Below are 20,000 nucleotides of genomic sequence, written 5' to 3'. Positions count from 1 at the left end.
CCTCCATCTCTTTTACACTCAGCAGCATGGTCCCCCCCTCCCTCAGGCAGATGTGCGGTTTCAGTTCTCACGCATTGCCAAGATAGCGCCTGTGACACGTGGCCCAGGTGCAAAGCCTGTTAAGAGTTCACGTTTCTGCCAAACTGTGACTTCTCAGCATGCTGTGAGAACACGGGGGGGGGGGACCTGCGTAGTTACCTGAGGGTGGGCTGTCTGTGACCCCATTCCCCGTTTAGCACTGGACCCTCAGGAGGGAGGGCACAGCTGGGTTTGCGCCGCTGTTATTTCAGGAACATGGGCGAGTAGCTCCAGAGAAGAAAGACAATCTTTCCCTCGTCTTTTTCATTCTCCCATCCTTTTCCATCTCTTCTTCCTTTTTCCGCACCGGAGTAGTTCCCCAGGTCATCACACACACGGACACGCGCACGCGACTTAAAACTCACCACCGCTGTGACATTTTATTCTTTTCTTCTCTCCAGAGTTAGGAAAATCAAATGCCCTACACCTCTCAATTTGTGCCGGTAGTAGAATTAGAAACAGGTTCTTTTCGTGAAAGTTTGTGTCTGTTGTGTTTTTTTTCCTCAAAGTTTCAAAGTTTTAAGGCCTTACCTCGCAGCTTTCTTTGGTGTCCGCCTTTAGCATGTTGGTTGAGATTCACGTATTCTTACCTACAAGGCGAGGTAGCAGAAAGGAACACTTCAGTGCTACATAGTAATTACTTGAATGTTCGTGGCCTTTCGTTTAGGATTTCTTAAAAAGAAATACCTCGATTTGTGAATATAAGCAGGTTATTTCATGAATTTGTGCAAATGTACAACATACAAATTCGCGAGGTAGCAGATTTTTAAATGATTCAGAATTAAAATGATATGTTCAGGACAGCTTAACAGTCTAAAGGCAGTTCCAGTCCTGGTTATTGCCTTTTCGCCCGTGCTGCAGTCGTATGTTATTAAAGCACACTATCGCCACCTGCTGGTGGCCTCAGTTTATGCAGCTTCCCTCGCTAGTGTCTCAAACTGACTTGTCACCGCAGTTTCCAGCGGAAGCCAATGTCTCGCCAATCTTGCCATAGCACTCTGTGCAGCAGTGTCACGAAGGGAATTACAACATTTAGTTTTTCCCTTGCATTTTTTTAAAATATGCGTTTTGACTGCATTCAGATTTTCTGGCTCAGTGTATTTATTTATTCCTGTTTGTAAGAATGTTATGTTGACAATTCAAAGGTAATAAAATGAAAACTTTTTGCTGAATATTGCCATTTCTCTTATGATTTCTGTTATGTTCCAGAAAGTGTTAAATTGCCTTGATTTATGTTTTCATTTTATGTGGGGAAGATCAGGGAAATGGCTCATTAACTTGGCATCTCTAAACTACCTGCTCCAATCATGTGTGTAAAATATATTCATCCTTGGAGTTATCATCTCAAACTAAATTAAAATATTTTGTTTATTTTTACTTTTGCAACAAGTTAAAAGTATCCATTAATTTTCTATCAAGCCAGATAGTTTTGGTATTGCAGTAACAAACAGGTTAGCTTGCATTTGGACTTGTGCGTTACTACAAGTCCAAATGCAAAAGGTAACATTCGCAGTTTCCTTCAGTAGTTAGCATACGCATTTGTCCACGTTTTTACACACATAATAACAGGACACTGATAAGAATGTCCTGGTCTTATGTCAACAAGATCAGAGCAAAACAGTCATTCATTCAGTCAGATGAATAAATCCGATGCGCCCTCTGTAGTTGATGCACACAGTCTTCTGTTCTCTTCCTTATTTCAGTGTTTCTTTATTATTGGACTTTTGTGCACAGCCCTCGATATTCACGGACAGGACAGACGGCGGACACCTTGATCTAACTGCAGCAGCTCAGTGTGCATGTGATGTGGAGCGCATGGCACAGTTATCTTCACTGAATGGCCGCCCTCCTTCTGCATGCAGTTCAGAACCGTTTGCTCAGCTGTTTGTGATTTCCTATTTCGAATGGGCCTGTTAGATTAGATTTTTTTGCATCTGAATGACACACTAAACATAAATTCAATCAATTCGATCGCAAAAGCAATTTGTCCTGTTCTGCCATCGTAAGTTTTACACTGCCAGTTCTAAGCTCATTGAATATGAGATGCTTTGCATTTTAACTAGGTCTACCTGAGAAGCCAAAAGGCAGTCATTTTCTTATCATAATTTGGCTCTCTCAGCTCAGCATCCTAAACGTCTTTTCTGCCACCATTTGTTTTTACCAAGACGACACCCCCTGGCCACTTGCCGATGAGACCAAATCCACACGTGTGTCTTTATTTCAGCTGCTCAGCCATCAGCGTAACATTTGAATCCTTCTGTGTTCAGTATCTGTGCCCAAACAGCAGGGGGCAGCACTTAGCTACAAACGCTCAGTTGCGGATCAAGACCGTCCGCAGTTGGATGGCTGGGGTTCATACGTTACGCACAGAACACGCAAAGCTTGTGTGGCACTGAGGTTGCGATGCTGCTGAGGCCAAGTTTGGGAGGAGAACTGGATCACGTACTGAGGTAGCAAGCTTTACAAGCCCCTGACTCCATTTAAATACAAAACCAGAACTGCTCTGAATGCATTGGCACAACTGCATGCACACTGCACAAAGAGCAGGGTACATTTAGGCTGTTATGAAGGTCAATAACACGTGTATTTCTGTATACTTACTGGTTTGCAATAGCACAATTCTGACTGAGTAGTCATGGGATAAAAAGTGTTCCTTTTGTTTGTTTTTTTTTCCACGTCTTTGCACAACCCGGCTCAACCTCTCCCACGATGCTCCCCGGGGTCCTGACTCCTGACCCACAGTTAGCGAAGCGCTGCTATAGAAAACATTCCCTTCTCCCAAGGCTGGTACGGCCTCGACATCCGCGAGAGAGTTGCGGCTGGCTCGCTGAGCATCATGGGAAGTCCGCCGCCCCCTTGTCCCCCCTCCCCCCTCCCGCTCCGCAGATGGAAAAAAAACGGTAGTCTTTACGCAGCGAGCCGAGCGTTGAACGCTGGCCCTTGGGTGATCTTCCCTGCTGGTATTCCGGCAAAAGCGCCCAGCTGGGATTGCAGTCTCACGCTCCCGTACCAGAACGAGGCTCGGCTGCGGTCAGCTTGAATTCCCTGCCTCGCACTCGGAGCGTGCGCTAATGCCCATGAATGTTCTGGATGAGGTTTCTCCACAGAGTTAAGCAGAGGCAATGCTAAACTGGATGAAATGACTGCAATTCCCAGTAATAGCAGCTCTTAACGTTTTGGATTTAGCCGGTGGAAACCGTGTTAATGCTGGGGTGTGACTGGAAAAATGTGTCATTTATTTTCCTATTGAAAGCCACGGATAATGGTATAATGCCACATATTATTTATTATACTGCATTGCGAAAATTCAGCTGAAAAAAAGAAAGAAAAATATGTTCCTGGAGAGCTGCAGTGCAGACCTTTATTGTTTTAAAGTGGCCTAGTACACAGGACTCAAGGAATTGATCCCCTACATTCATATAACTTAAACAACAATGCTGCCGGCTTTCTCTATCCTACTGCACTGACAAGGGAGATTTAAAAGCCAACTGATATTTTCTGGTCAATTTATCAGAAAACTTTAATTTTACAACCTGAGCTACTTCTGGCATATGAATGCCAAATTAACACAGTTAATATTTTTCCTTAAGAAAAGTTTGTAGTGTTGTGAACATTTCATTACATCACATCACACAATCATTTGGCAAATCCATAGCGACACAAAGAGAAACGCTTCAGATGAAAGTCTGCATTAATGAGTAATGTGTATCTTCTAAGCAATATTTTCTTTTGTGCGATTAACTCCCTAACTTTGGCTCTAAGAAGCTTTGCGGTCAGCCGTTTATGAACTGTCAACAGTGCATTAAGATCAGACTGAAACTATAAAGTGAAAATGAGATCATAAAAATACCAGTGGTCCCCAACAAGCGTCCACAGCTTCTCTCCTTGGCAGTGCCACTTTGTTAAACCCAGTGTACCCCTGAAAAAGAGCACTGTGTTTAGGAGGCTAGCGTTAGCTCACAGCTCCATGCCCCAGTGGCTGTAGCCACTGCAGCAGATTAAAGTGTGTAAGGCCTTCAGTGCATGACTCTGATAAAAACACTGTCTACAGTAAAGTGAGCTGTAAAAAATTTGTCCAGTCACTTTGGCGGGAAGCTCAGCCAGCCTGGAAAACAGAAAGCTCCTTTCTCCTTTCTGTGGGATGAGTCTGTGCGGTGAACAGGTCGAACTGGTGGCATTTTGCTCTGAGCAGAATGAATGCCTCCTTCTGACTGGACTCTGCGCCCCATGTGACATGTCTGGGGTCAATCAAGGACAAATGCACTTTGCGCACAAAGGGAAAAGAAGCGCATAAACTCATAAAAGGCGCATAAAAGCGCATAAAAGGGTGAGGTGTTGTGAGGACCAAGCGGTGTCATGCTCCATGCACAGGTACCACCAGGGATAGATTCTGCACTGAATTTCCCCATCATGTCATGTGACTGAAGCCAATGCACATCCAACACAATTACAGGTGCAAGGAACAAAGTAAACGGTCAGCAGAAATTGGACATTGCAGCCTGCATTGCTGCTGTTGCTTTCAAGAGTGAAGATTTTACCGTGTAATCATGTATCCAATCACCACGTGCACAGTAGGGTGTCGCCACCATTTCCCCTCCAGTACCATCTCTGTCCTTGACAAGGGTCCAATTTATTTACATGTTGAAATTCAGAAACAACTAATTGAAACATTATCTCATATTTAATACTGTGCTTTATTTTTTGGTTGATAACACTGTATGGCATGTTACAGTACCCATTTATAGCAATAATGGTGTATTTGCACACACATTTAAAGAAATGCATAGAAAATTTTTAAAACTGTAAGTGCTTTCTGTAGATGTGCAATATCAAGTAATACTGTTTATACAACTAAACAATAGCACAAACAAAACACAAGTAGCAAAAAAACAACAACAAAAAAACAACACAAACACATGAGGTCAACACATGAGCTCCACCACTTCTTATAAGAACTGTTTTTTGTTTTGTTTTTTTAACCCAGAGAGCACAGAAGTGCTCCCAGATATATGGCCATCGTGTTCCTTCTGTGGTGCAACAAAATCACAGTTGGCTAAATATTTGTACCGTGTGCAGAAATAATACCAGTAATGCTGACAACAGTAACAAAAACAAATAATAATAATAATAATAATAAAAAATAAGCAGTGAATACAAAACAACAAAAACAAAAATTGACAAGGTGATACTGAAGTGCAATAAAATTATTGGTCTTTGGTCAGCTTGTGAAGTTAATCTGAGAGAGAGTGATCCGTAAACGTACACCGTGTGTATGCGTGCGCGCGCGTGTGTGTTCTGAGTGTGTCCATGTCATCTGGCAGCTTTTGTGTGTGTGTGTGTGTGTGTGTGTGTGTGTGTGTTCTGAGTGTCCATGTCATCTGGCAGCTTTTGTGTGTGCGTGTGTGTTCTGAGTGTCCATGTCATCTGGCAGCTTTTGTGTGTGTATGTGTGTGTGTGTATGTATGTGTACACATTGGGCTAATACTGTAATGTATGTTTATGTGTTATGACTCTCTACAATATTAAGTAAAATTTATTTACTCCTCCTTAAAAAAGTCATTAAAATTTAAGCTACAAGGAAAGGAAACGTTCCTTTTGACTGAAATTCCTTCCAACAGGACAGGACTGAATGCTGTCCTGCCATTTTTCACATTCTCTTGCAGTGTCATGTGAGCCAAACACAATTCTACAAACGAGCGAACAGACTTTAACCTTTTAACAGACTTTAAAATTAAAGAAACCCTTTGCTTGAAAAATGTAAACGAGCTCTTTGTGCCTTAAAAGCAGAAGAATATGGCGCACCAAGTCAATGCATCTGCTTTGCATCTGCCATGCATACGTCACGGTGGTGAGCTGTCACCGCACCAGTTTTTTTTAAAGAGCTCGTTCGAAAATTCAGAAATGTGCCCAGATTTAAGGAATGCCCTTGTCATCATGAAATAAATGATACTGAAAGACATACTTCTGGAATTAGGTATTCAGGGGCTAGCCTCATGATGTCTGTGAATGTGTATGTGTGAGTTTGTGTGTGTATGTGTGTGTGAGTTTGAGTATGTGAGTATGTGTGTGAGTGTGAGTGTGTGTGCGAGTGTGTGTGTGTGTGTGTGTGGAATACATAAGTAATAAAATAAAGGCAAATATCATTGCCCCTCGTCTGTTCTTTAGTCACTTCTTCAACAAGTAATTGGCATTTCAGAGAAAGCCTTTGGATTTTTGGATTACAATCTGTCTGGCTTTTTCCTCTGTCATGGGGGATGGGGGTGGGGGGTGGGGGGTGGTTATAACCACTGTCTCTTACCCCCTCCCTGTGCCACCATCTCCCCTCCCCTGTCCGCCGCTGCCTCAGAGGCAGATGTTGATCTGCTTGGAGAGCTCGCGCTCCAGGTCAGAAATAAGCGTGTCAAAGTCCTTCAGACTGAGCCGACAGGTGAAGGGGGCGTCCAGGTCCAGGTCCAGGGCCTCGGGGCCCAGCGCGAACTCGTCCACGTACAGGGGTCCCGGGGGGGCCCACTCGCTCTTCTTCAGGGGCTCCCGGGCCTCCTCTTCCTCGCTGTCGCTCCCCGCCACCTCGTCGTAGTCCGCCTCGGCGCTGGACAGGAAGTCCCGCCCGCAGACGCTCCAGTCGCCCGCGTACCGGTTGCAAGGGGGGCTCTCCAGACGGCCCCGCCCTCGCCGGGACACCACCACGTCCTGGGGCAGGTCCAGGCGCAGGGGCAGGCGCTGCCCCCGGTGCTGCAGGGCATTATGGGACACGCGCAGGGCAGGGGAGGGAGGCTGTTCGGAGACGGAGTCTGGGTTTAGACCCTCTTCTGTGTCATGACCTGTGGGAACTGAGACAGGAGGAGATTAAACACTGAGCTGACATTCTTATCAGAAACAAATACACTCACACTCACACACTCACACTCTCACACTCTCACACTCTCACACACACTCATTCACTCACACTCTCACACACACTCATTCACTCACACTCTCACACACTCACACACTCACACACACTCATTCACTCACACACACTCACACACTCACACACACACTCACACACTCACTCATTCACTCACACTCATTCACTCACACTCTCACACACACTCATTCACTCACACTCTCACACACTCACACACACTCATTCACTCACACACACTCACACTCACACACACACTCACACACTCACACACACACTCATTCACTCACACTCACACTCACACACTCACACACACTCATTCACTCACACACACTCACACACTCACACACACACTCACACTCACACACACACTCATTCACTCACACACACTCACACACTCTCACACACTCACACACTCTCACACTCACACACACTCATTCACTCACACACACACACTCATTCACTCACACACTCTCACACTCACACACTCACACACACTCATTCACTCACACACACACTCACTCTCACACACACTCATTCACTCACACACACACTCACTCACACTCACACTCACACACACACACACACACACGCGCACGCACACACTCACTGGGCCAGAGCTGCAGCAGGTAGTGCAGAGCCTCGATGTGCCTCTTGAAGTCCACCGCGCTGGCGATCTCCTCGCTGTCGGTGAAACTGCGGCCCCCCCGCTGGGCCCCGCCCGCGGCGTGGGCCCCGGGGGGCCTCGGCCGCCAGGACTCCTGGGTGGGGGTGAGCAGCACGGGGCCGAAGCACACCGCCAGGTTCTGACACGTCATGCGGTTGCTGTCGCTGAAGGACGCCACCAGGCTGAGGTGGTCCAGGAGAAGGGCGAGAGTGGCCTGGAGAGAGAGCGGGAAACAGGAAGCCCAGGTGATGATGATGATGATGATACGCATGAATCCCCATAATGACACTCTCACATCCCCAGGAGGAGACGGGGACAGTGATGATGATGATGATGACTAGTACAGCATCGATCACAACTCTGACTCTTCATAATCCCAATATGAATTGATAGCGGCCGGCACGATAATCTGCACCCAAACTGAGAAGCAGCAGCAATGCAGCCGGTTAACATGACTGGGCGTTCTGAAGTGGAAGGAAAAAAAGAGGGAAAGAAAAGAAAGTATCTTCTCTGTGATAGTGGACTAGCCAGCTGGCTTCAGGACGGCTTCAGGGAGTAACTCTGCAGACAGTAAATATGCAGAGATAAGATAAAGTCTAAAGCTCTTTAAATGAGATACAGCCACTGGAAGCAGTCATGCTGAGACGTCCGTGTGTAAATCTTAAACTAGCAGACCCCAAAAAATGTTCCTATTCCATAAATACTTATTGTGTAAATGAATTTCCTGTTTCCCAATTTCCTGCTCAACTGCAACTGTAGGCTCATCTTAAGTGTCCTCTCTGGAGGCAGAACCAACTTGCGTGTTGGCGTGTTCTCAGATCCCTGACGGACTACATTTCCCACTCTGCAATCCGCCAGGTAACCTGCATGGGCTAATGTGCCCACAGGCGTAGGTTTCATTTCGACTCTGGGGGGGGGGGGGAGACACACTGCTCGACCACCTAGTCTTGTGTAGACAAAACGCCAAGTCTCACAAGAATACCAGCTAGAAATTAATTCAAATGAACATATTGAGGGGGTGATGCGTCTCCCTGTCTCCATCCCAAACCTACACATATACCAGAGGACTGCGCAGCAATCAACCATCAACCATTAGGAGATACGCTGCCAGCTAAATCCCTCCCTCCCTCCCTGGATGGCGCTATGGGCTGTTATGCATTACATTGCAGTACAGGCATTTAGTTGACTTACACAACATTTTATATACCGAAGCAATGCAAGTTAAGTACCTTGCTCAAGGGTACAATGGCAGTGTCCTAGGAATTGAACCTATGACCTTCAGGTCACAAGGCCAGTACCATACCCATTATATTATGCACTTATGCATCGGTGCTGGTGCAGTCTGGTTTTGAGCCGAGCTCATCACTACACTGCTTAACTGCATTTTTTACGCTCGGAAGCTTGGGCCAAACAAATTTACCAGAGAGGGACTTGATTTTATTTCTGCGTGAATGCGAGCTTTTCAGAAGTCAGAGGACCGGAGACCGCATCAGGATAAGGGAGTCCAGCCCCTCCTTTAACCCGACCAATTAGAATCAAGAGAGTCGACTGTGACAGGCGACACAGGAGCCAGATGTCACGGCCCAAGCCAGACGCTCCACTGCATCTGTACTGCCTGGCAAACAGCATCCGTCCCAAGCCAAGAAAACAGAACCTTCGGCATCCATCACTGTAGTCTTTGTGATTTAACTGCATTTACAGTCACCACCCTTTGCATTTCATTACAACGTAACATGTCACCAGGAAAACATGCAATACTGTCATAAAAATATATGCTATAAATATAATGCTATACTTCTTAAAAACCATTTCATTTTTCAGAACCTACTTCAGGAGAACTGATGTACTTCTCGGCATTACGTTATATTAGATTAAAGGCATTTTAGCAGACGCTCTTATTCAGATATAACTTTTCATTTTTCTTTTGGCATAGTATCTATTTAAACAGCGGGATATATACTGAAGCAATGCAGGTTAAGTACCATGGTTACAATCAATAAAAAGTACTTGTGTGTGAAAGTTATTTTCTGTGTAAAACTTTCCAGAGAGTGGCTTGGGCCAAAACAATTATATTTGTCACTTAATAGCAACGGGAGCCAACTGTGAGAAAGAGAGAAGTATGAATGTGTGGAGGGAGAAAAGAGGGGGATGGGAAAGGATGAAAGGCAGTTTTATTGAAATGCTGGTCACAGTTTACCAAGTAGGAAATTTACTGATGCAATTATACCACGGCTACTGCGCAAGTAACGAGTAATTAGCTTGAATCTAAATCTTGTGACAAGATAACTCACTCAGAAGCCAAGATAGGTCTGTCATGCCTGCAGTTACACAAGCATGTTCTTACCCAACAAAAACCCAGCCTCAAGTTCTCTAAGGACTGTATTTACAGAGCGTTTGAGGCCACGCAATGCAAACTGTGACCATAATATTTTGTATCAGGGAAACAAAAGGCTGGGGTGGGCTGGGGGCGGGAGCAAACAGCAAATATACAGAGAAGAAAAGAGTTCTCACAGGGTTAAAGTTTCTCTATTTTCTGAAAGACAAACAAATATCAGATTAAACCAACAAGAAAATGTCCTGGACAGGAAGTGGTTTGAGAAGCAATTCTGAAACATTCTGTTCCGTGGCCCCTAGCCAGAACTGGAGTCTGAGAGAGACTAGTCTGGGCAACCCCCATCCCCCCTCCCCTCACTCTCTGCTTATCCCTCACCCCCCCACCCCTTAATCCCACCCACCCCACCCCACCCCACCCCCCCTGCATCACAGCCAGAAAAATATTATTTCAAACCCATAAAAAACTACAATGTTAAAACCAAAATTAAATCCAGAAGGACCCAGCAGAAATGCTGGATGCAATAAAAACCGACTTGTTATCGATCAGTGAGCAGCCATGTTACTGATGTCAGCTTCCATAAACACCTCTCTATTCAGCAAAACATTTATGTGACCTTTAGTGAACTGGTTAAGTTCTTGAGAACACATACTTGAAGATGACCTATGGAAGAGAGAAATCACTGTGAAAGGGTGGGTGAGAGGGTGCATGGATGACAGGAGAGAGAGACAGAAAGGGAGGGGAGAGAGAGAGAGAGAGACCCTGCACACCTTCTCTGGTTCTGGGAGACACTCCAGCAGGGACACGGTACTGTGGGATCGCTGCACTTCCCCATTGCTTCCACAGGGGGCAGCACGGGGCGGTCGCAGGGTCATGGCCTCCAGCACCACCTCGTACAGGGTCCTCGTGATGAGCGGGGACGGCAGCTCACGCAGGTAGTCTTTCAAGATGCCTGACCAAAAAAAAAAATTATAACATCAACAGCCAAAACTTGAACCCAACTGGAAAGATTACAATATGAACAAACACTACATTCCACAATATTTAGAAGAAGAAATGTCCCTTTTGTCTTTGTGGAATGTATGCACGCAACACAGAATCTGTCTCTAAATCCACTCTGGAAACACAGCTATGAGAATACACACGCTTCCCTGACCGGGTTGTGAGAACACAACTGTGGCAAACAAGCCTGCCACAGGCCACCGAAGTGGCTTTCCTTGGGGCCCTCCAGCACAGAGACACAGGGAGTGATGTTCAAACAGTCCATGTTTATTTTCAAGAGTCGCAAGATGGTACAGCCAAAGAGCAGATGTTAACTCTGTCATGACCGAGAGGCTCTCCTTTGTGTGGGTGGAGATGGCAGATTTAACCTGTGCGCACTGCCTCACTACGCACAGGTGCAGCCACCCCTGTTCCCGCGTCCAATTAGCCTGGCCAATTATCTAATTCCTAACCAATTATCTAATTAGCCAGGTCTAATTAGCTTGACCCAGGGCAGGTGTGGCTGCTTAAACCAGCCATCCCCACACCACAACAACTCTCTCTTTATCCACCCTCTTTTTCTTCCTCCTTCTCTGCACCTCCTTTAGGTCCTCATCGTCCCCTCATCCCCTACCCCTACCCCTCCCCTCCCCTCTGTAATCTCTCCCACATCCCCACTGGCTGATGCACAGAATAGTGGTGGCACTGATGTGATGCCATCCTCCATGAATTTTGTGAAACCCCTCCCTGTCTCCCAGCCCTGTCCCACCTCCGCCCCGCCCCGCCCCGCCCCGCACCGCCCCCTGGGACACTGACCGGTGATGACGTTGATGTCGGGGTACAGCTCTTCGGTCAGGGCGACCGCGCCGCTGTCGCGCTCGAACGCGTCCCTCAGCTCCTTCTTCACCGCCGCCGAGCCGCACAGGCGATACAGGCCCACCACCTGCAGGGGGAGCCAAACCGTCACCCGCCGCTCGGGCCAAACACCGACCGCCAACCGTAACATGAACGCGCGGTAGTCCCGCGGTCACGACTGTGGGCTAGCTGAAGCCCGGGGGGATATCAGTGTAAATATAAGGGTAGAAGACATGGTGGACACACAGAGTCATGCACAACAAACTCAACAGCACACCCGTGCAGCAAATTTACATTTAACATGCAGGGGACCAAGCTTATCCCTCACAAACAAGTAAGTGCATCTACCTCGGATTAACAGGGAAAATCTCACTGAGATTATTACACTTTTCCCAAGCAGACTTGGGTGGGACAGTGGCAATCACAGACGACACTTCCACAACGGACACAGAAACGTCACAACAATCCCACAACATTTCCAGAGCAGCACCATGCAGTCACTTTTGAGGATAAAATAACGTGGGGTGTGGGAGGGAGGCCACACACAAAAACAACCCCCCACCTCCCCAACCTCCCCAACCTCCCCCACCTCCCCAGCCGGGGCTCTCTCCACCACCCCACCGGCCCTCACCTTCAGCCCTCTCTTCTCGATCTCAGCCACACACTTCTGTATGATGAGGGGCACCTTGAGCGCAGAGCCCTCCTTGTCCACCAGGCGGCGCAGTCCCACGCCGAAGACGCTGGCGGGCTGCAGGGCGCTCTGGCTGGGGGAGGGCGGGTCCCACTGCTCCAGCAGCGTGAGCTTCACGTACAGCAGCCCGCGCGGCTCCAGCTTTACACAGAGCTGCTGGGAGCGAGAGCCTGGGGGGGGGGTGAGAGAGAGAGAGAGGGAAGAGAGACAGAGAGTGAGAAAGAGAGAGTGAGAGGGAAGAGAGACAGAGAGAGAGAAAGAGAGAGTGAGAGGGAAGGGGGAACAGAAAGTGGTAAGTATAGATGAGTGTATAATAAAAAGGGAAGAGTAAATATTGAGCTCCACTGTGGCTCAGAATGTGAATAAAGGTTGTGACCCCTGAGGTGAGGCCCAGCCACCCCTGCAGTGCTGCTGACTGTGGGAACGCGGTACAGAAAAGCCCTGTTTAAAAACCCACAGGTCCCCCTGGAGCAAGGCTGTGCCCCGGTCCAGGGTCAAATAATCATTCAGAACACCTTACCCTTACTTTGCCTTAAAGACAGCAAACTTCCTGCAAGAATTCTGATGAATTATAAGAAAAACTAAACAAGAAAAACACGAACACAGTGCCCTTTTCTTTCAAATGGTATGATGGGTTAGTAACGCGCTGCTAAGCTATGATTTCCCAGGGAACTGCGTGACTGTTTTCAAATTTTACCGGCATCTAAAGAGTTAAAGTATTTAAACTGTGCATTCGACCCAGATGTGCTGTCGGTGCATCTCTTCACATTTAAAAGGTTCCCCTTGAAAGGCCTGACCTTCTCCTGACAGCGGGGACGTGCCCCCCTCCGGTTACCTACGGCTCATACGGAAGCAAAGGGGGGGAGAAGAAAGAAAAAAGAAGTGTGACCATGTCAGATGACCACCGGATAATTAACAGGGTTATTCTGGAGATAAGCTGAGCAGTGAGTGTGTGTGTGAGTGTATTTCAGATCCGTTCATCCTAAACGGGTGCAGTGACATTCGTCTTTCGGTATTTATGGAAAGGGTGAAGTCGTACACACGCCTACCTACACTTAAGAAATACTTTTAAAAAGAGAGCCGCAAACTCGAAACAGTTTATGAAAAGGAAGTACCAAAACGAAGCCTGAAATTCTTTCTTGGTGTCCACCTACTGAAGCTTCATATGGCCCCATCTGCGACATATTTTAGTTTCATCTACTGCAGAGCGCAAGAGCTCCACAACTTCATTTGCAAATGAAGATTACGGTTACAAATCCACTAGAAAGTCCAACCAAACGGTAACATCTGAACTGTATGCCGTGAAGCTGACATCACACGGTCATAATCGTGACATAACGCCCAGTCATGACACGAGTATTTCAGCTTGTGCAGACCTTGTTACGCAGACATAATGTATATCCTCCAGCACAGTCAGATTGAACAGTTATTTTGAAATCTGAAACGACGCTCGTCATGGGGCTATAACGTGCTTGTGACTGGCAATAGCAGGTCCTATGTCACGACTATGGCAGTGATATGTCAGGTTTAGGCAGTGATACGTCAGTTCAAGTAAAGAGCTACCCAATATATAAGTAGTTTTTTTGATACAAAATTCCTCCCCACCAGCCCCCCCCCCTCCCCATCCCCCCTCGGTCTCACTTCTGAAGAGCGGCGGGATGGCGACCTCCCCCAGGCCGCAGACGCGGTTCCGGGCGGGCGCGGCGGCGGACGGGGACACGCTGGAGTTGGGGTGGGGGGTGAGCAGCACCAGTTTGAGCAGCCGCGAGCGCTCCAGCTCCAGGTTGAAGGTGTGGTTGAGGGGGAGGGAGGGGCCGCGGCAGGTGAGCAGGGCGGTGCGCGCGCGGGTCAGCCCGTCCACCTGGATGGCGCAGAACACCTCCTTGCCGCCGTCGGCCCGGGGGGCCTTCAGGATCTCCTCGGCCCCCATGAGGTGCACCATCAGCAGGCCCGAAACGCGCTGGGCACAGCGCGGCTGCTCCGACAGGCAGTACGGCCGGAACGCGGCGGGGTCCGGCACCGCCTCCCCGCCGGAGTGGGGGGGCGGGGCGGGCGTGGCCGCCGTCTCGGCCGAGGGCGCCGCCCCCTGTTTGGGGAGGAGCTCGGGGGAGTCCCCGTCGCTCAGGTAGCCCCCCTTGCTGGCGGACCGCCCCCGGGACGAGCGGCGCAGGGGCCGGGCGGGGGCGCTGGTGTCCAGGTGGTAGCGGCTGATCACGTTGTTGGAGGACTCCTTGCGCGAGTTGGAGGGGGACGTCCCGTGGGAGCCGTCGCCGGCGGGGGTCTGGCCCGCCCCGGGGCGCTGGGTTCGGGAGGACCGCAGGCTCAGCTTCCGCCGCAGCTCCGGAAGCTTCCGCATCTTCAGCGAGAGCCGCCGCACCGTGCCGGGGGACTTGATCCTGTCAATCACGCTGCTGCCGGCCCCGCCCCCTTTCTTCTGCGACCCGGGGCTGTCCGAGGGACCTGCCCCGGCACCGTTGCCCCCGGCAACAGCCCCCGCCTGCTGGGACTCCACCTGGACAGCCTGCTGGGGTAAATCTGGAGGGCAGAAGGGGTGGGAAGAGAGGACCAGTCAGGGAGACGAAGGAAAGGAGTAGAGAGAGGAGGAGGGAGAGAAAGGAGGAAGGAGGAAAGAAAAAAGAGTGAATGAATATGTTGACACAATTATGAGCCATGTGGTTTTGGAGATATTTTGAGATACCTCAGATATGTTTCACCTAAATGGGAGTTGTGACCTTCGCCTCTCAGTATTTATGGAAAGGGTGAAGTTATTCATACACCCACCTACACCTAGGCCTGACAGGAAATGCTTTTCTAAAAAGTAGGGTGAGAACTTAAATTTGCTAAATATACAGTAAACAGTATATATAAATTCCGGTAGTGTTTGAATTCCCTTATAATTTGTAATCTAAAATGGAATTGGACAAAACTAAGGTTGCAAAATGAACACTGCAACCGAGGGTTAATTAAGTAATTCTGAGAAACTTCACAGCGGTCCCGCTGGAAACCAGTACGCCCACTTTGTCGCTGAGCAACGATTGACCAATTGGCCACAGAAAGATTACCCAAGGTCTGTCTCTTTTTTGGTAGCATGGAAAATTCCAAACAGTTTATTTCATAAATAATTAATAATGCAATCCCAGCCATCCACACGGCCCACATGGAGACTTCCTCCATGCAGCGATGAGTGTGCTAAGACCTGGTGAAAGTCGCATCCGGGTTCTTAAGACACCACGTCAGTTCTGTTCTGTTGTGTTCTGTCAGGCCTGGGGTGTTTCAATACCTGGGCTCTCCTTGCAGGCTGTGGCGCTGGACTCCACCGCAAACTCTTTGGCGTCACTTCCTGTACCGGGTGCTCCCAGCATGCACTGGGCAGCGTTGCTGCCGTGCCGCTCCAGCCGAGACCCAGAGCTCCCCAGTAACCCCGCCCATCTCTGCGTCCTGCTCTGGGGGTCCCGCCTGTTCTCGGGCGACCCGTCCGCCTCCCTCTTCCTCCAGGGGTTCCCGTAGTCCCCCCTGCCCCCTCCGCCCCGCGGCGGGTCCTCCTCTTCCGGGATGGGGTTATACCAAATGTTGCTCTCCCTGTCCGCACCTCCCGGCCTCCACTCCGCGAGGCAGTTGGGAAGCGATCGAGAGGCCTCTTCGGCAGCCTGGGACTTTCCTGTGGAGAGAACCCAGGCCCGGCTGCTCCTGTCCAGGGTCTGCAGGTAGGCCCCTTGCCCGGAAAGCTTTTCTCCGCTCGAGGAGGCACAGATTTCGCCGTAGCCCGCGGCTGGGTGAGTCAGCTCTGGCAAAGCCGTACCGGGGACCTCGTATGGGATGGCAGTGACACCGGGGTCCCTCTCAAAATCCTTCCGCCTGCTTTCCGGGCCCTCCTCACCAGCAGTCTTCTGGCTCCAGGCCTGTTTTGAAACCTGGGCTTTTCCTGAGCAGCTGTCCCAGGTGTGAGCCCGGGAGCCAAGGCCGTGGGGACCCTCTGTGCTGGGCGGGTCCCGGGAGGAGGAGGAGGAGGAAGAGGAAGAAAGCTTGGCCCAGTTCTGTTTTTTGGCCACGGTGATCTGAGTGCCTCGCCTGCTGGTGTCCTCCACGGGAACAGCCTGTGGAGGCTCTGCCTGTACTGCCGATGATGACGACGACAACGATGATGAAGAGCTTTGTAAGAAGTCCACTTTCCCATGGATTTCTAGGGGGGATAAAAGGAAAACCTCCATTACACATGCCTCTTCATCCATCATCCATGACCTTTAACCTTCTAACTGCAGAATTCTGGGATCTGCAGCTGAAAAGCAGTAATGAGGAGAAGCTAAATGCTTGGGACTGTCGCACAAACAGGGACAGACTAACTGACTGAACTGGATAATTATGACTGGTGATTGCAAACCCATGCTGTGGCACTTCGCTGGTTATGATTGATGTTCCCAGCCCCAAAATACTCTCTTTCACAAATTGAGGAGAGGTTTATTCCTCTCCTGTGAGTCACACTGTGGGAGTTATTCCAGAGAGAAATAGAAACATAGAAAGAGAGAGAGAGAGAGGGAAAGAGAGGAAAGGAGAGGGACAGAGAGGGCGAGAGAGCAAGAGATAGTTGGGGGGAGAGAGACAGGGAGCAAGGGAAGGACAGGTAAACAGAGAGAGGGAGAGAAATGGAGAGATTTGGGGAGAGAGAGAGAGAGGAAGGGAAGGATAGGGAGAAAGAGAGAGAGGGAGAGAGAGCTGTGGGGGTAAAGGGAGAGCGTGAGAGGGACGGACGGAAATAGAGAGAGAGAAAGAGAGAGACCAGGAAACGAGGGAGAAGGGTTGAGAGGGAGCAAAGTATAAGGAAAGCAGCTGAAAAGTAGGGAGAAAAAGAGGGGAAATGAGAGCGAGAGAGAGAGAGAGGGGAGAGGAAGGCTGTAATATTTAGTGGTCTGTTTAATAAGCCTCCTGCTCTTACATCCTGCACATCTGGCCCCGCTCTCCTCTCTTCCTCCTCTCCTCTCCTCCTCTCCTCCCCCTCTCCTCTCCTCTCTTCCCCCTCTCCTCCCCCTCTCGTGTTCCTGCATGTGACTCCCAGCGAGCGGCAGCTCTACCCCAGGAACGCTGGCCATGAATGGCTGCTCTGTCCGTGCGTCTGTCCGGCGGACGGCCTCCCGGTAATCCATTTACACACTGTCTGTACGCCTCGCATACCTCCCCACCCATCTCAACAGCTGTCCGCCAAGCCTGTCCGTTTGTCTTGTGTGTTTGTGCGGAGGCGGTCAGTTTTAGCTTCACGGTTTATACAACAGTTCCTTGACCCCCCCCCCCCCCCCCCAACCCCCCAACCACAAACAACAGCGGAGAAAATTTAGCTTGACTGAGCTTGTGCACCAGTGATGCACAAGGCCTCAAGCTGATTGGAGGAGAAGTAAGTGAGGTCAGAGGCAGGGAACATCCTGCTTACCCAACCCTCCGTCCATGTCTAATGGCCGATTATGCTTTGGGCAGTGGAGCTGCTGGCTACAGAAGGCACTGGCACGGTCAAGAGTACAGTCAAGATACACAATAGCAGCAGTGAGCCCAGTCTATGTGTCTCAGCTGTTCACACCCTCAGGAGCACTAACAATCAGCTAGCCTATATAGACTGATGTTGGATGTAAAATGTATGCCCCTCAGCATAACTCCTGTTCTGGGGAGCTGGATCTGCTGAATTCTTGTTTTCATCTTAAAACCAGCAGCCAGTTTAAACCCAAGAAACCAGGTGAGATGGCTCAGGGCTCCCCAACCCTGTTCCTAGAGAAATACCATCCTGTAGGTTTTCACTCCAACCATAGCAAAGCACAGCTCGTTCAACAGCTAGAGATCTTTATGAGCAGCTATATTAGTAGAGTCAGGTGTGCCAAACTGGTATTGAAATGAAAGCCTACAGAATGGTAGATCTCCAGGAACAGGGTTGGTTACCACTGTGTACTGCGGTGAAAATGCCAAGGGAGGTTTGGCTTGAGCCAAAAGGTTTTTTTTTTGTAGAATAAAATGTGACACAATGAAACAACCGGGTGCTTTCAAGCGTTCTTCACACTTCAAACTGTAAGCGAACGGGCCGTGATGCCCCAGAGCACCGTGACACGCCCCTGACCCTGGCAGAGCAGGACAAACAGCAGCGCAAAGCCACGGTCGCTACGGTCGCTACGGTCGCTACTCCCGGTCAATGACACCGCGGTGTGGCCTTCACAGCGCGCTACATCCCAGCTGCTCTCCAGAACAGGAAGTCGAGCGTCACAGTCTGTTCGCCGCGCAAAGCTTCCTCTCCAGGGAAGGCAGCCAGGCCTGAGAGCGGTGGAGGAGTGGGCCGGGTTCGAGGACCTCCGGCCCTCATTTTAACAGGCCTTCCGCCTCTGCGAGACCGTCTGTGAGACGGAGGGGTTAAAAAAAAATTTAAAAAAAAAAAAAAAGGGAACAGAAGGTCGAGCTGCTTTGGGAGGAAAGCTGTCCAGGCTCTGTCAGGCAGATGCGCATTTTCTAGATGCTTCTGGAGCGGAGCGGAAGAAGGGAGGGCGAAAGCAAAGCAAAGAAAGACAGATGGATGGAAAGGCAGAGGGAGAAGAAGAGTGTGACTCTGCGCGGGCTCTCGGGGCGATGTGAATGACTGGTCTGTGCTCCCGTCCCCTCCACAGCTGGAGCCGGGGGGGCACGGGAAATGGGCACACACACACACCCCCCATTTGCTATTCATTACAGCACACACACACACACACACCCCCCATTTACTATTCATTACAGCATACACACAATAACACTCGCTCACACAGACACACACACACACACACACTCTCCAACAAATATACAGCCTACACTCTCATACAAACTCACAAATAAACGCTCACGCATACACACACACATATACACACACACTCTCCAACAAATATACAGCCTACACTCTCATACAAACTCACAAATAAACGCTCACGCATACACACACACACATACACATACATAAACACTCGCCCTAACCCACACACTACGTGCATGTGTGTAAACATTAGTCTGTCGTATATGGAGAACTGAAACTGTAGCCTCAAAGCACCTGACCATGTCACTGCACTCTCTCACAAGCTCTTGTTGCTCTGATACTTCAAATGAACTTGAGTCAAGCAGACGAAAATAGCCTTTGACTTTCGTTTCTCAAAATATGACATTGAAGAAAACATGATCCTATATCATAAAGTAATACATACTACATTGTAAATTAGCCATTTGAAATGGATTTCTTCGCGTTTTTGTGATTCCATTTGCATAACCTGCAATGGGAAAAATATATATTCTGATGACACCGACGCAGAGTCAGTCCGTAGGCATGTCTCCCCTTTAGATTTGTGTGATGTCATACACTTTTTGAACTTTGGTTTCTTCACCAGTCACATGACATCATCCAAGCTGTCCCTCTAGTCTACCCCCGTCTATATATATCAGCTGTGTTCTGCACTCAAGTGTCCCTGCAGTTTCTCCCCACTGCCTGAAAACACATGGAATAAAATCC

At 49.1% G+C, this 20,000-nt stretch overlaps 2 protein-coding genes across 4 annotated transcripts in view; one reads left to right on the top strand and one right to left on the bottom strand.

The window, feature by feature from the left end:
* Window positions 1-1,250, top strand: part of LOC118220713 (centriolar coiled-coil protein of 110 kDa) — a 17,134-nt gene extending 15,884 nt beyond the window's left edge. For all 3 annotated transcript variants that reach the window (XM_035404841.1, XM_035404842.1, XM_035404843.1), the window contains one exon: window positions 1-1,250. This exon is cut by the window's left edge and continues 490 nt beyond it. The gene's annotated coding sequence lies outside the window, so the exon portion shown is untranslated.
* A 4,226-nt stretch (window positions 1,251-5,476) lies between these two features.
* Window positions 5,477-20,000, bottom strand: part of LOC118221327 (rho GTPase-activating protein SYDE1) — a 20,560-nt gene continuing 6,036 nt past the window's right edge. The window contains exons 2-8 of the mRNA XM_035406297.1: window positions 15,789-16,688; window positions 14,150-15,043; window positions 12,449-12,678; window positions 11,779-11,905; window positions 10,752-10,933; window positions 7,593-7,863; window positions 5,477-6,908 (exon numbers count right to left, since the gene is read on the bottom strand). Coding sequence (XP_035262188.1) covers window positions 6,421-6,908; window positions 7,593-7,863; window positions 10,752-10,933; window positions 11,779-11,905; window positions 12,449-12,678; window positions 14,150-15,043; window positions 15,789-16,688 — 3,092 coding nt within the window. The 3' untranslated portion in view covers window positions 5,477-6,420. The remainder of the gene's footprint in view (window positions 6,909-7,592; window positions 7,864-10,751; window positions 10,934-11,778; window positions 11,906-12,448; window positions 12,679-14,149; window positions 15,044-15,788; window positions 16,689-20,000) is intronic.

Source organism: Anguilla anguilla, chromosome 2 (assembly GCF_013347855.1).
Source record: "Anguilla anguilla isolate fAngAng1 chromosome 2, fAngAng1.pri, whole genome shotgun sequence".
Classification (NCBI taxonomy): Eukaryota; Metazoa; Chordata; class Actinopteri; order Anguilliformes; family Anguillidae; genus Anguilla; species Anguilla anguilla.
This window is presented reverse-complemented; position numbering and strand designations above follow the sequence as displayed.